We start from the raw sequence: 15,899 nt of genomic DNA, 5'->3' as shown, positions 1-15,899 counted from the left end.
CTAGTAGGCATTCTAACAACAACTAACCAGATGATCCACAGTATAGACATTGGTCTTTTGAGTAGTGATATAACTTGTATTTGGCAATAGATAAACCCCTGCAGAATTCCAAAATTTCAAGACTAAATTTCAAGACTAAATTACTTTATTCCAGGGTGAATATTATAGTAGAGGAATACGGTTAGTAAATAGATAACAGGATTAGTATATTAAATAAATACATCTATATACTCACAGGTTAGAATCAATACAATAGTAAAAGCAATTTTATTATTGGAATTTTATTTTAACACTCAGTAGGAATAAAACAAGCTGAATATTATTTTCTGGCCAAAATGACATCAAAGACATTTCCTTTCTTGAACTGAATATCTTTAANGGTTAGTAAATAGATAACAGGATTAGTATATTAAATAAATACATCTATATACTCACAGGTTAGAATCAATACAATAGTAAAAGCAATTTTATTATTGGAATTTTATTTTAACACTCAGTAGGAATAAAACAAGCTGAATATTATTTTCTGGCCAAAATGACATCAAAGACATTTCCTTTCTTGAACTGAATATCTTTAAAGCCAGCTGTGTTGAAGAGCATGCGATGCTCTGATACTTTCCGTGCTTTTCCTACGGTCTGAAGCAACAGTATCATGGCATATATATGACCAGGAAAAGACACAGATATTTCTTCATCAATAGTTGGTTCCACTACTAAGATTCCACCACCTGTTCCAAAAGTAATTTGTTAACTCAAAACTAAGTTGCCTATAAAAGAAGTGCTGTCTTTGAATCTTATTTTCATTCCTATGGCTGTGGCCCTTCTCCCACTACTTCCCCCCCTTCTAAAAATATTGTTTTGGACACTTTTTCAATAGGCTAAATCCATGGTCCAATTTAGTGTCTTAAAAGATATTGAAATGTTATGCCAAGTTGCAATTCCTTCAGCATTGCCTAACTCATAACATATGCCCACTTCAGCCTATTTACCACAGAATTGCTTCCCATGCTCTGCCTATATTTCATGACTGAAGAAACATGGAACTTCTAAGCAATCTTTCCTCAACCAGATTTTTCTTAAATTCAGTAATAAGTGGCATTTCTCTGTCTTGGATGGTAATGGTTCAATGTTGCAACCCAAAGTGCCTATTTCTTCTGCAAGTTTAGATTTAATATTTCATAAATTTTGTTTGTGCTTTGAAAATGTCAAAGTTATCTCCAGGAGATTTTAAGTTTAAAAATGAGCTATCACACGTATTTTTCATGCAAACAGATCCATTTCTAATGTTATTATGTAGAAAAGTATGATCTGTCTGTATCCAAATCTATCTATAACTGCAATGCATTGAGGATCAGCACTAATACAACTGATTTCTTTGCAACTACAGGTAATCCTCAATTCATGATTGTTCATTCAGTGACTATTCAAAATTATTATGGTGTTAAACAAAAAGAGTTATGACCCATGCCTAAAGTGGTTGATTGGTTGGTTGGTTGGTTGGTTGGTTGGTTGATTAGATTCATGTACCACCCATCTCATCTAAAAGCTACTCTGGACAATTTTGGGGGAAAATATGGCTATTGCATTGCCCTCCCCCCCCCCAATCATATGATAAAATATTGATGCTTGGCAATGCAGTTACACTTCAAAGTGCTGCTATCATATCCTGCCCACCAATCTCTCTCCCCATCTCAGTTGTCACCTACCCCTCCAGTACACACAAAGGTCCTAGAGTCCCTGGAAACCTGGCTCTGCTCCCTGCTCATTTCTCCCCACCCACCCAGAAGGCCAATGCTTTCTTCCTCCCCCCCCCCATGCCCTGGTCTACTACATTTGTCTTTTTGTGCATCTGCTGGCAGATTTGCCAAGCCAATGTGAGGCACAGCCAAACAGATAGAAAATAGGTGTTTCTGAAGAAACCCTACCACATAGAGCAGAGGGAACTCCTTTATGGGGGGAAGAAAGACAACTAGATGTTGAAGAATTGAACTTCCTTTCTCTAGACAATCACAGTGGTTCCCTTCTGTACATGGAGTGGAAGGGAACTCTTATGTTGGGTCAGAGAAAGGAAGCTCTGATCCTGAAGAGTTTATCCAAGTCAGTGCAGAAGTTTCTTTCCACAGATGGAGGCAAGGGGAACTTTTTCAGTAGGCTGAAGAAAGGAAACTAGGATGCTGAAGATCCGAACTTACATTCTTTGGCCCAGCACAGTGGTTCCCTTCCACACATGGGGGCCAGGGGAAGGTCTGCAGTGGGTCAGGGAAACAAAACTCTGTCTCCAAGGAAGATGTGTAATAATTCTTCCAAACAGATTTATTTATTGTTCCACATTTATAGACAGAATTTTGCCAAACTGAAGCGGACTACTACCTATGTCCATGATGGTGAACCTATGGCATGTGTTTACGTGCCTACAGAGCCCTCTCTGTAGGCACGTAAACCATCACCCCAGTCCTAGGACTTCAGTCCCGTCCATGAGCAACTTGCATCAATACCTGCACAGGGTAAGGTTGCCGCACCCGCCCCCACCTCACCAAGTGTTGTTTTTTTTTTACTAACCTGCCTTTCAGCTGCATTCCATTTCTCCATTCGCTTCTCAGCCTTCGCTGCATGTTTGTGGGACTATCGGTAAAAAAAAAATTCCATCAGACTTTCTAACTTCTCGCGAGATTTCAAGAAGTTAGAAAGTCTAATGAAACTTTTTTTTGTAACGATAGTCCTACAATCAAGTAGGGAAGGCTGAGAAGTGAATGGAGAAATGGAATGCAACTGAAAGGCAGGTTAGTAAAATAACACTTGGGAGAGGCAAGGGGATCTGGGCTGGGCGGGCGCAGCAATCTTACCCTGCATGGTGGTGAGAGGATATGGCTTGTGCCCTTCCCATGCCAGGCCAGCCCCGGCGCGGCTGTGCTGGGTGGCGGTGGGCAGAGTGCTGAGGTGGGGGCCAGGAGGCTGACCAAAGCAGCAGGTGGAGTGCCAGAGGCTCAGGGAGGGAGGGCGCTGAAGTGGGTGGTCAGGCCATTGGCAAGAACAACGTGTCTGAGCAGAAAGCAGCCTCGGAACAAGTGGGGCAGGTAAGGAAAGAAATCCTCGCTTCCCCCAGAAATTGCCTTTCTTTCCTTACCTGACTTCCAGCCCCGTGCCATTTCTCCTTCGCAATCCACCACCGCCATGTGCAAGGAAACAAAGGAAGGTTTTTTTGGGGGGGGGAAAGGTCAATCAATCAATTCCATCTTCTCATGAAAGATCACGAAGTTGGAATTGATTGATTGACCTTTTTCCCCCCCAAAAAAAACCTTCCTTTGTTTCCTTGCATGTGGCGACAGCGGCAGATTGCAAAGGAGAAACAGCATGGGGCTGGAAGTCAGGTAAGGAAAGAAAGGCAATTTCTGGGGGAAACAAGGATTTCTTTCTTTACCTGCCCCACTTGTTCCAAGGCCGCTTTCCGCTCAGATGCGTAGCTCTTGCCAATGGCCTGACCGCCCACTTCAGCGCCCTCCCTCCCTGAGCCTCCGGCGCTCCACCTGCTGCTTTGGTGGCTCTGTAGGCAGAGCTGCAAAGAAGAGAACTTCGCAGCTCTGCCTACAGAGGCACCAAAGGTGTAGCTGAATGGGCAGGTGAGGGGGAAACCATAGCCGCTTTCGGATGAACCGCATTGCAGCAGCATTGGGTGCAATACACGAGGTGGCAAACAGCTGCGTCACGCCAAAACCAGCCGTTTGCCACCTCCTGCCCAGTGCCGCTGCCATGAAGTGCCCCTCTGGCTCCTAGGAGCTGTGCTAGCATCCTTTGTGCTGGGCGTTCTTTGAGGTGAGCTTCTGGAAAGATTTGCGATGCGGGTGGGTGTGATGTGCAAGGGGGCAAATGGCTGCAGCCAGTGGCAAACAGCCACGTTGCGCCGAAACTGGCCGTTTGCCACCTCCTGCCCAGTGCCGCTGCCATGAGGCCGCAGAACAAGCCGGGTAGCAGTATACCGGTATACCAGTTCCTTAGCTCCGCCCAGCTTGTTCCGCGGCCTCATGGCAGCGGCATTGGGTGCGATGCGCGAGGCGGCAAATGGCCATGGCTGAAGGCAAACAGCCATGTCACACCAAAAACCGAGGGGCCAGCAGGCTGTGGCTGCTGATGGACACAGTTGGCCCCCATGCGCTCACTGTGTGTGGGGGCCAATGGTGTCAGGCAGCAGCCGCCCCAGCCCCTGCCTCGCCTTGCCTTGCCCTGCGGCAATGGCACCCCTGCCCCACCCCCTGCTTCGTCTCACCTCACCCCGCAGGACAAGCCTCCTGCCCACCGTCCCACCTGCCAGAGACCTCCTGGATCTCCCCCAACCCTGCCTGGCCCCCAGAGGCGTCCCTCCCCATGAGCAATATCGAGGTGGCTCTGCCCCCCCCTGCCACGCCCACCCAGTCTGCCATGACCACTGCAGCCATGCCCACCCAATGGGCCACGCCCACCCAATGGCCCATACCCACCCAATGGGCCAGGCCACCCGGCACCTGATGATACATAAGTGGATTTTGGGTTGCAGTTTGAGCACTCAGTCTCTAAAAGGTTCGCCATCACTGACATATGTGAATCATATACGCTGGGAACTATTAGGGCTCACCATTTTCTCTCCCACAATCTATCTGAACTGAGTCCTCTGGAATGTGCCCCCTCCTTCCAGGGAATCTGCTCCACTACATTCCATCAGACCTTCCAAGCTTCCATTCTGCAGCCCATGGAGAGTAATTGCCTGCCCTCTTTTGGGTATGCAGTTTTTCAGTCTGACTACCCAACGACCCACACAGCTGCTTAAAAACCCCAACTTGGAGAGTCAAGTTTGCAGCCATTGAATAAATTAATCTTATGTGAGACTCTTAATGACTGCAATGACCTACAATCAAACTTCTGAGCCCATTTTAGGTCATAAGTCAAGTACTATCTGTATATTGTCAATGATTGTTGCAAGTACATAAAAAAGTCATGGAGGGGCTTGCTTCTTTTCCCATTTACAAATGGCATTTTTTCTCTTTCTGGCAATGTAAACATGCCTACCTGGTTTACAGGCCGTAAATACTTTTGTTAGTAGCTGGATACACTTTTCATCATTCCAATTAAACAAGACTCTTGATAAGATGTAAAGATCTGCTTCAGGAATTGGATCTTTAAAAAAATCTCCTGCAAAAAGAATAATTTCTTTATTAAGGTAGGAATCTATTATCACCTTGGAAACAGAATTTATTCTCCTTTTCACAAATCCTGGTTCTAAAATACTACTAGTTTCCTTCAGTATTGCTTTTTGAAATGGCAGTGATATTGTTTCAAAACAAATATTACCTTCATGGAAAGCGATCAGGGATTCATCTGAAAATGCATTATATTTTTTAGATATTTCCACAACTTCAGGAAGATCAAAAAGTTTCACAGTACAATTTGGGTATTTTGAAATCAATTCCTTAGCTAAGCCACCACTACTTCCTAGAAAAAAGAACAAAATGCAAAAAGGATCTATGTAAGAAAAAAATGTCCTACATGTCAGCATTTTTAACAATTTACTAGAATATTTATTATGCCTTTTTAACTTACCACCTTGTTTTATTTTTCATGTAGTTGGGCTAAGCAGGCATTATAATATTGTGATTTAAAGAAATATATTCAATCCATTCCCATCCAGTGATTCTTTACATCACTTTTTCTTTAATTGCTTTGCTTTATTAAAACTAAAGAGCACCCTTTTATTCTAAGTGGCTGCAGCAAAATCTGAGCAGAAATCCAATCTTCTTTCCTCCACCATTGCTTACAGTTCCATGCAAATGTATTTGTTTTAAATAAATTTATGGCTTTTTCCATCTGTTAGGCTATGAAACCATTTTCCAAATTTAATACTGCTTATATAAAATGGATAACTGTTTCTTGATGGGGAAAATAATAATTCCAATCTAATTCTAATCTCAGAGTATAATGTTGGGTAAGGTAGTTCTATAATTTGTATATTATTATGGTGATCCCAAGGTCCAATTATGAGAATTTCCATAAATTTCTTTGGAAACATTTCACTTGTACAATGTTTTCACTGCAGATTGAGAGGAATACTTCTATTATACTAAGACACATGGTAACCAAAACAAAAAGTATTTGTAAAAGAGCACCTAAACCCATTGGTTTCATGCCAAATCTTTTGTTCAAGGATATTTTACCCTAAAAATTTACTGCAGTAAATGTAATTCTATGGTACATTCTAAAATGTTTTTCATACATTTTTTTCTCTTTGTGTGCCTTCAGCTATATGTTGACTCCAGGCAACTTTTTTTATATATATATAAAAAAAATTGCTTTTTTTTTCATACATTCAATAGTACTTGTTCAACAAATGTATTGTCTGAGTTTTACATTCACTAATACAAATTTAATTCCTAATCCTTTATTCTTTCTTAGCCATTGATAAAATAAGTCCCAGGTTTGATAATATTCTGTTTCTTCTTTTTCTTTCAACTTCAAAGTAAGTCTGTCCATCTCCGCACATTCTACTTCCTGCTGTTTTCTTGGCAAGATTTCAGAACTGGTTTGTGTTTGTCCCCTTCCTAGGGCTGAGAGAGAGTGACTGGGTCCAGCTGGCTTTATGCCTAATGCAGGACTAGAACTCATGATCTCCCAGTTTCTAGCCTGATCCCTTAACCACTGCACAAAGCTGGCTCTCTTTCATACCATGCATCATGGCAATATCAACCCCAGACAAGGGATGGAGAAATAAGGAAAAAAGTGTTTTCATCTTCAAAAATGCCTCCACCTCTTTCCAAACAGTTTCAGGACTGTTGTTAGTTACTGTGAGACATCCAGTAATACAGATAGGTTATGCCATTTGAAAATTAGGTACTTACAAGTAACGTTCAAAACTCCAGGAAAAAGAAGATCTTATTTTGCAATCAGGAAATTACAAAGTCTTGACAGAAGCTGAGTTGTCTTTTCAATCCATTTTCTTCAGAGTATCACATAGTATCAAATTGCTAGTGAGGGACATGATGAAAACTTTCATGTACTTACCACCCAGATCATAAATCAGCTGAAAACCAGAAAGATCAAAGGCAGAGACCACTTCTTTTCCATGCAGGCTCCAAGCTTCATCCATGTACCTGAAAAAGCTTTCAATGCCTTCCTTTGATCTAGAATTGAAAATTGCATTGGCAGGTAATCAACAGAAATACAAGTACATGAAATACAATGTGATTAACATCTGACTGTAAAGCTATACTTCATTATGGGCTATGCTCCCTGCAGATTTTTGTGATAATATTTTGATTTTAAAGAGCAGATTGCTTAATTTCTGGCCTGAAGATAAATAGCATTTTTCATCCATTTGGGGGCTGGATCAGTTTTTCCTATTTCCAACCAGTGAAGTTCCTAGCCAGAACTGCTTAATATGCTAATATGTGTCTCAGGCTCAGCTGTCTTTGAATAATGTCAAAAATAGTCCAACAATTTTGTGGACATAAAATACAGGATTTGGGATCATCTGTGTGTAATCAATTAAAGCATCTTTGTTCCTATAATGTACTACACTGCAGATTCCACCAATTCAGATGTAGTTGACCTAGCTCTAGCTACAGATTCCAGTTCTCCCTTTTCAAAATTAATTCTTGGTCATTGAGATAGGTTGTAAGAATATCCCAGTCCTAGCAAAGAGAGATTGAAGATTGGAAGAAAAAAAACATCATAAGACAAGGGCACTTTGTACCTTACTCATGCTTCACTAAGATCCAAACGTAGCTAGCAGAAGATAACAACATTATGAAAACACTATTCAGCACATCTCTCCACACCTTTTTCTACTTGCAAACCATCCATTCTTCCACAATTTCCATAAAGTGGTGATAAATTGGCTGATAGATTGATTTGCAACCTAGTCTCCAAACATGTGATTGTAGGTTGGATGGAATAATGTGAGCATCATCAGAGCATATCTGGGGTTTGGTTCTGCTTGTGGCACGATTGGCCAGAATCAGTGTTGGTGGGTATTGCTGCTAATCTACTCTTTCTGTTTTATTAAAAACTGTCATGAAAATATTTGCAGAATTTCAAAAGTGAGATATGGTAAGAAAAAAAAGCCAAAGAACTATTTATGCCCAATCTTTATAAAATTAAGTCATAAAAATGTTCCTTACCTGTATAGTGCTCCATAACATTCATTTGAAGAAATGCCATATATTGATAGAATCTGAGGTTTCCCATCCCTGAAGCAGATTTTTTTTTTTAAAAAAAAATTGAAAGTAACAAAAATACCATTAGTGATTATATTCTTCTTCATCTCCAGCATCAAATAGTGCTTATATTCATATAGCGAATTGTATTACTTACAAAAGTTACTCTAAAAATATCACAGGCTCTAAACAATACTAGAAATCTGTGAAGTGAGTGAATGAAATTTAAATTTTTATGTCCATGTTGTTTCACTACTTTTTTTTCATTATTAAATAGTATGAAGATAAAATAAATTCCTTTAATCAATTCTTTTGTTATTTTTTTATTTTAAATACTAGGTCCTCTGAATTCAGATATTTGATAAAATCAGTTTTACTTAAATCATTTCTAAATTAAAATGCTAAGACAATTTAAACTTTTTAATCAGATTAAAAACTTTAACCTAAGTTAGCTTTGTGTTTTGTGTGTGTATGTGTGTGTTTGTGTCTGTGTCTGTGCAGGCATACCTTTGTTTGTATTTATAGACATGTTTTCCAAAGATGTTGAGCAAGAATTATATTTTGATTAAGTGGTTAAATAACATGCATCACAGGAAAGGCCAAAAGGAAATAGGTGTGTGTAATCAGTTTACCACCACTGTATCTGTTGAAATTCCCCTGGTAAGCAACACAGAATACTGTAATGCTTAAGCAAATCTACAGCTTCAAAGACTATTAGGTATATGATCTCAGGGAAGACAGCTGAGAAAGCAGGCAAACTGTATTGAGTGATGGTGATTTTAAAATAATGGAGTGCATAATCATAAAAATAATATCAATCTCCGAGTGAGGACTCAAAATCTTGTTACTTGTGGGACAGAAAGCCCACAAAGAGTCCTGGTCTGTAACATGCTCTTGGTGAAAAGATTTTTACTTCAGTAATGCTCCCTTCTTACCTTACAGCTTCAGGCAAGTATTGCAGTGATTTATATACACATTCTGATAAAAACTTCATAGTATAATATTGAGATTTTGGACTTGATTTAGCCAGAAAGAGATCAGCAAACTCTGTATTTCCATAAACATCTAAAAATGAAAGCATATTATAAATTGCTTCAAAACACCATTGCTGAATTCCATATACTTTTAAGATGAGAAAAGCATAAGGATATTATAAATGATTATATTTCAGTTTATTCCAAACATGAAACCCACAGCAGTTGATTTGGCATTCCAAAAAGAATTGTTGACAATGCTGAATCAAGTCACAGGCTGGCAAAGTGGAGGAGTTCTCTGGACATAAGATTTATAATGTAACAAATTAGTGAGCAAAACTCATAACTACATGTAACTATAAATTAAAAGAAGAATGAGAAAAGTATGACCAGAAACTGCTAACTCCACAGAAAGATTGCCATGTGGTCATTTTAAAACAACTAACTCCATGGAAAAATTGCCATGTGGTCATTTTAAAATAACTGTAACTGCTTCCTCCTGCTAACAGGATCACCTTTGCCATCCTTCCATTCCACTTTCAGGACCTTTAACCCCACACAGGCTTCCAGCAGCATCTGCATCCCGATGAGACTGGTCTTCAAGTGCTCAGCCACAGTTGCAGGGGACATCAGTTCCCCTGACTCTCTCAGCAGATCGAAGACGCCCAACTGACTGGCACTAAATATGATCTGGAAGAAAATAAAGAAATGGGCAGAGGTATACAAAGAGATTTAAGTTTTTGAGAATTCCAGATCACACAGAGAACCATCCTGTCATGTCTCCCTTGAGTGACTCCCCATATTCCTTCTCAGATATCAGCTCGGGGGAGGTTGAGCCCATTCCTGGCACATCAGGAACTGGGTTGATTGATGGCTCTTTGTATGCCATCCATCCAAAAGAGATTAGGAGGAGGCTACAGCTGGGGAAAGTTTGCAGTAGCAGATGACCAGTGAAGAGGAGGAGGAACTGCCTTCTGCACTTGATCTGAGAACATGCAGGGAAGAGAAAAGGCAGGAGCAGTGGAGGTCAGCCAGACTACTCCAGAGGAGAAAACCCTGCTCATCTTTATGGGTTGCACCGGAAAGCTGGCTATTTATCATAGCAGACAGAGGGAGGCATTGCTGGGAACAACATATTGGTTTTCTAGCTGTTTGTTTGATCATCATGATTCCTGCTTCAGTTTGGATTGACATTGCATTTGGAATTGTGCCTTGAAGACTCTGAACTTTTCTTCCCACATGAGCTCTCTTTGGATTTAAGTTTTGCCAGGTGGAGTTATTTTGTTTGAATAACTTTCAATTGCTTTGTGGACTAATCTTGGCCTGCTCGTGGCTGGACTTAATTGGGACAGTTCTGAGTTTTTGGTAAAGGAAATTGCTGTGGAATATTAATAAACTCACTAAATCACAGTTACGTGCATATGTGAGTGAGTGGGGCATACACATACTCACACTCCAGAGAACAATATGTTCTAGGAACCAAGCATGATTGTGTATGGCAACTAATCTGGGAATAATATTTACTTTTTTGAGTGTTCACCTTTCCCCAAATAGCAAGGTTTAATAATTCCCATTAATCATTATCTGAAGAAACCTCTCTCTAATTTTAGTTATATTAAAAGTTACTGAGTTATATCTTTTGGCAAACACATACTGAAATATCTAATGATTTGGTACAAGTACAAACTTGATATTCCTTAAATGGCTGCTTAATTTTTTTTTCATGGATTGGCATCAATCCAATTTGGAGCAGTTGTTATAGTATTTTGCTAAAGGTTTCTTTACATGGCATCAACACTGAGGTAGTACTGTATGGCTTAAAAATAAACCAAAAATGTAGTCTGCAAATAAAATTTATTTGTGTTCAACTGAATTAGGAGCTACTCTTATAAATCTTTCAATGTTGCCTAATGGCAGAAGCCTAGTTTTTATAAACCCTGCTTGATTATTCTTAACAAAGAGCAATATCACTTGCTGTAATCTATTTTCCAACACTGCTGTTAAAATCTTTGTCTCAACATTATCAATGTGTTTGTACAATAATTAGCATTCTGAGTTGATCTTTACATGCTTTTGGTATAAATGTAATATAAACCAGATTAAATGTTAGTGATAAGTTTCCATAATCAAATATCTCTTCATACACTGACAAAGGTTTGGCACCAAAAGATCTATAATTCTTTTTATATCACTCCAGAGGGAACCCATCTTATTATAGTGTTTTATCACTTGTGATTTTAAAAAATATTTGTTTAAGCTCTACCTCAGATGCAGGAGTAAACGAAAGGTTTTTTTAATGTATCATCTAAAGATGGTAGATTAGTTTTATTGTAAAAGGCCTCTGTGTTGTCCTTCAGTACATTATCTAGTTTACTCACTTAATGACTGGTTGTTTTACAACCATTCAAACTTTCACTTGCTACAGAATGGGTGCTTTGCAGCCTATAAAGCAATCCCAGGCATCATAAATGAATGCATTGTCTCCCTGTGGTCACATAAATGCATGTTGAAGGGGTCACATGATTGCACTTCATGGTGCTTTTTGCCATTCAAACGAATTGATTTGCCTAATGAATTGGGCTTGTGTTTAATAACTGCTGTGTTGACTTAACAACTATGGTGTTTGTTTAATAGCTGTGAAAAAGGCCGGAAATTTACTTCTGGTCAGGCAGGTATCTTAACTTTAAACAATAATGAACCATGATCATAATTCAGGGCTCAATTACGGTCATAAAATGAGGATTAACTGTATATAATTCTGAATAAAGTTTGTATAATTGACACTTCATATCCATTGAAATCTTATAGTATAGAAAGAATAAAATATTTTTGTAAGTTTTAATATTTTATGTATTATTTGTAGGTATTACATATCTTACCTTTGAAATTATAAATGAATGTTGGTGATGAAATAACAGTTTAATATTTTCAATTTCTTCAAGTGATCTCATTGTGTCATTAGGAAGTTCTATAGTAGCTCTTTTCATATTAAATCAAATGTCTCCAGTTCCCAAGGCAAGCACTTCAAATATTTATGGCTTGCTGCCACAATTAAGAAGTCAGAATTGCAAAAAATATATAAAGCCCTAAAGGAATTGTTTCAAATAATACAAGAAAGCAAAGAAAAGTGTAAGGAAATTTCATTAAATATATGGTAATGAGAATTACTACTATTTACAGAAGCACAAATACAGGAAATATATTTGGAATGTTCTCATTGATTCTAAGAATTTTCTTCAAAATCAAATTTCCTTAAGAAGGAATGTAATAACATATTATTGAAAATTAGAAGAACTTTAATCATAAAAATTTAGAAAAAGCTCATTTTCTTCCTTTAGAAAGAGATTAGAATGCAGATTTTATTAGGAAGGAGAGAATGGCTTGATAATTATAACAAGAACATGCTTTTAAAAGATGTTAAATGATCTGAAACTCTGAAGAAGGGTGAAAATGATTTTGCAGAAAAAAAATTAATTATAATGTGATAATAAATCAGTGTTCTTTTACAAATGGACTACAGATTTTTTTCCATTTAAAAAAAATCTAGATTTATTTAAGCCAATTAAACGTAAAAATAAAACAAGATATTTTAAACTATTGAATGGTTTAGAACAGGGCTTTTCAACCTTTTCACCCATTGTACCACTTTTAGGATATGGCAACATCTGAGTACCACCAGTCGCCTAGCAAGGTGTCAAAAACGTGATAACGAAAAAAAAAAAGGAAAAAAGTGATAAAGTACAGGTAGTCCTCGACTTACAACAGATCGCTTAGTGTCTGTTTGAAGATACAATGGCACTGAAAAAAGTGCCCCCCAAGCCACAGCCGAGCAAGACACCTGCCTGCCCGCCCAGTGGCGCTCTTCCTCCTGTCTGAGGTTTTCGTTGCTGTGAGCATTTCTGTTGAGAATTGGCAGTGGCGGTGGGGTGGGGGTGTTTGCTTTTTATTCCTGTCTGCTGGGTGGTTGCAGCAGGTTTTGGTCACTTCACATGACCCTGGGACACTGTGACCATCATAAATATGAATCGGTTGCCAAGCATCTGAATGTAAATCACAAGACCCTGGAGATACTGCAACATTCCAGCTGATCGGCGCTTCTTCTGGGCTCAGCAGAAGCGCCAGGATCAGTGCTGCTTTCCAGCATGATTGGTGCTTCTTCAGGGTTCAGCAGAAGCACCAGGATCAGCACCAAGCTCCAGTTGGAGCCTGGCGCTGATCCTGGTGCTTCCACTGAGCCCTGACAGCCCTGAAGAAGCACCGATCAGCTGGGAAATGGCACTGATCCTGGTGCTTCCACTGAGCTCTGACAGCCCTGCAACTCCAGCCATCTCTCGCTCAGGCTTGTGCGGTGCTGCCACCGGTTCAGCTCATTTCCCTCCCCCGCTACCACTTTTCTAGGATGGTCGCATACCACCTGCCAGGTGCCAATGTACCACAGGTGGTACCCGTACTACTGGTTGAAAAGCCCTGATTTAGAATACAGCAGTCTTTTCAGATGAAATCAAATGTCTCAAGTTTGCAAGGTCAGCTATTGCTTTTCTCCTTCTCTTAGATACCTAGATTGCAATTATTAATGTAGCAAAAAAAATCTAATAAAATTATTCAGGAATAAGTCAGTGTGCACTCTAATTACATTGTTCTTCAGAGTCTTCTGATATTCCATTTAAAAAAGTAAAGACATGAATTGACCTTGACTCATTCTGACACCATGGACATCCACATTCTCTTCCTGGACAGAATATTGTGGAATTAGCACAGTAAATATTTTACAAGCATTTGGACAACATTGTATTTCCTCCCATGATTTCCTAATTTTGCTTCAACTTTGTCCTTACTAGAAAAAAATCTGTTAAGTAAAATAAGGAAGCACAGAGTAGCTGTTTAATCCCTATCCCTTTACACTCTCTAAAGTGTTTTGTGTTCAGAGATCCTCCAAAATATATTTTATAATCATAAAGGAACAGTTTCCCATACATGTTTATCTGTTTATATTTAGGCTTTGAATTGATTCTAATCCCAGAAAGTGTTCATCATGATTAAGTTGTTTATATGCTATAAAATATTTTCAACAGAAGCAGCACTAAACTCAAGGGAGAGTCAGACTATATTGTGGTCAGAATAGGCTACATTAGACTACACCATATAACCCACTGCAAGCAGGATATTGGGTGTCCTGCAAACCACACCAGACTGTCTCTCTCTAAGGTGAAAGGCACAGCATCCTCATGGGTTTACCTCAGTCTTCACAGGTGCATTCCAGCTCCAGAAACCCCTGAAGCAACCTCTACTGAAGACATCTAGGCTTTGGGGAAATGAGCAGAAGAAAGAAGAAAGGTGAAGTTCTGACTAGGAAATCCAGAAGAGCTCTGAATATGTTTTAATAGACTTTGAGGCAGTTTAACTAAGACATTTTGGCCCCTACAATTATTATTTAGCTTATTTAATTGTATTGTTATTCTTTCCTTCATTTACTTGCTACCTTGCAGCAAAGCAATGGCTCTGCTAAAAATTGTGATCCTGTTGGTAAGTGTGGTCTATTTGCCATTGCAAAAGTATAGGATGCAACAGTCATTAGGCCTGTGGGCTGACCAATAATGTTTATTTAAATTTAGTTCATTCTGTAACTCCATCTAGAAAAACTTTTTGTGCTTTTGAGGGAACAAATTGGGATTCTTTGTTCAAAATTTGCTTTATAGAAGTACCAGAGCAGGTTTTGGAGGTATTCCATAAGCTATCCCTAATACATATACCACTCAGCCTTGATCACCAAGGGCAATTCTTCTTGTATATTGAGATTACATCCACCAAATACCAGTGGATGAACCAAGCATTATACAGCTGCCAATCATGGGCGATTTTGCAGGGCACTATTTGTTATTGCAGAGTTGAATATTGCACATGGATAACAGAACTAAACTCTGTACATACTTTCTGGTACTTAACAAAGAATTGGTATTTGTTGTGTGAAAACTATGCCTTTTATACATTCCAGCACGTGCCTGAAGAGACCCCTGTGTAATTGACTATTTCATTTCATGCAGTAGCAGTTGTCCAAAATTACATTCATCACAAGTCCATGTGAGTGCATAGAAGTTGGTATCTCATTGATGACCTGTGATGCCAATGTAGGACTGTTAATACTAGAGAAGTTTATGGGCTTGCTATCTGCCTACCTTGATATCAGAAAACTGACTCTGTTTAGATACAAAAGTATAAGACTTCAAATGCTATAGCTCTCCTAAATGAGGAAGTGGAACAGGTACAATAAGCAATTTTACAAAACACACTGGACATTGAGTTTGTGTTATCTAAAATGACACATAGCGGTGAGATATCTGTTGTTTTAATCTAACTGACAATTCCTTGTGATAGAAGTCAATGTGGAAAATTTAAGGGATCTGACAAAGTGATTTACATAATAAACCCCAGTACTTTATGGAATTGGCTTGGCTTGTGATTACCTGGGACAGACTAGTGACAAAATTTGTCTCTAGGATGTCTAGCTCTTTTGGTTGGCATTAGATCTTTTCAGTAATTGTTCCTAAAAGAGTGTAAGGCTAAACTGTCTTTTCAGACACGTATTTTGCTCTCCAACAGGTCAAAAGGGGGGAAGGACTCTGATAAAAAGTTTTCAGATGTATAAAACAGTTTAAGACAAAAAGAATGTGGCCTTGCAATATTTAATTCATGGTAGCCCATTGTAAATTTTCATTAGAATATTCCCCTGGCAACACTGACTCTCCAGATA

General features: G+C 39.0%; 1 protein-coding gene across 1 annotated transcript; it reads right to left on the bottom strand.

Moving 5' to 3' along the window:
- Positions 1 to 519: 519 nt before the first annotated feature.
- On the bottom strand, positions 520 to 12,102 carry LOC107294461 (acetylserotonin O-methyltransferase-like). Its single transcript, XM_015823693.2, has 8 exons — positions 12,031 to 12,102; positions 9,667 to 9,841; positions 9,113 to 9,242; positions 8,142 to 8,210; positions 7,024 to 7,142; positions 5,320 to 5,460; positions 5,038 to 5,160; positions 520 to 728 (listed from the first exon to the last, which is right to left on the bottom strand). Exons 1-8 carry the CDS (start codon positions 12,100 to 12,102, stop codon positions 520 to 522), a joined length of 1,038 nt encoding a protein of 345 aa, XP_015679179.2.
- Positions 12,103 to 15,899: the final 3,797 nt, after the last annotated feature.

This window comes from Protobothrops mucrosquamatus, unplaced genomic scaffold (genome assembly GCF_001527695.2).
Source record: "Protobothrops mucrosquamatus isolate PMUCROS unplaced genomic scaffold, P.Mucros_1.0 scaffold1952, whole genome shotgun sequence".
In the NCBI taxonomy this organism is placed as follows: Eukaryota; Metazoa; Chordata; class Lepidosauria; order Squamata; family Viperidae; genus Protobothrops; species Protobothrops mucrosquamatus.
The sequence above is the reverse complement of the archived record's forward strand: the minus strand, read 5'-3'. Positions and strand labels throughout refer to the sequence as shown.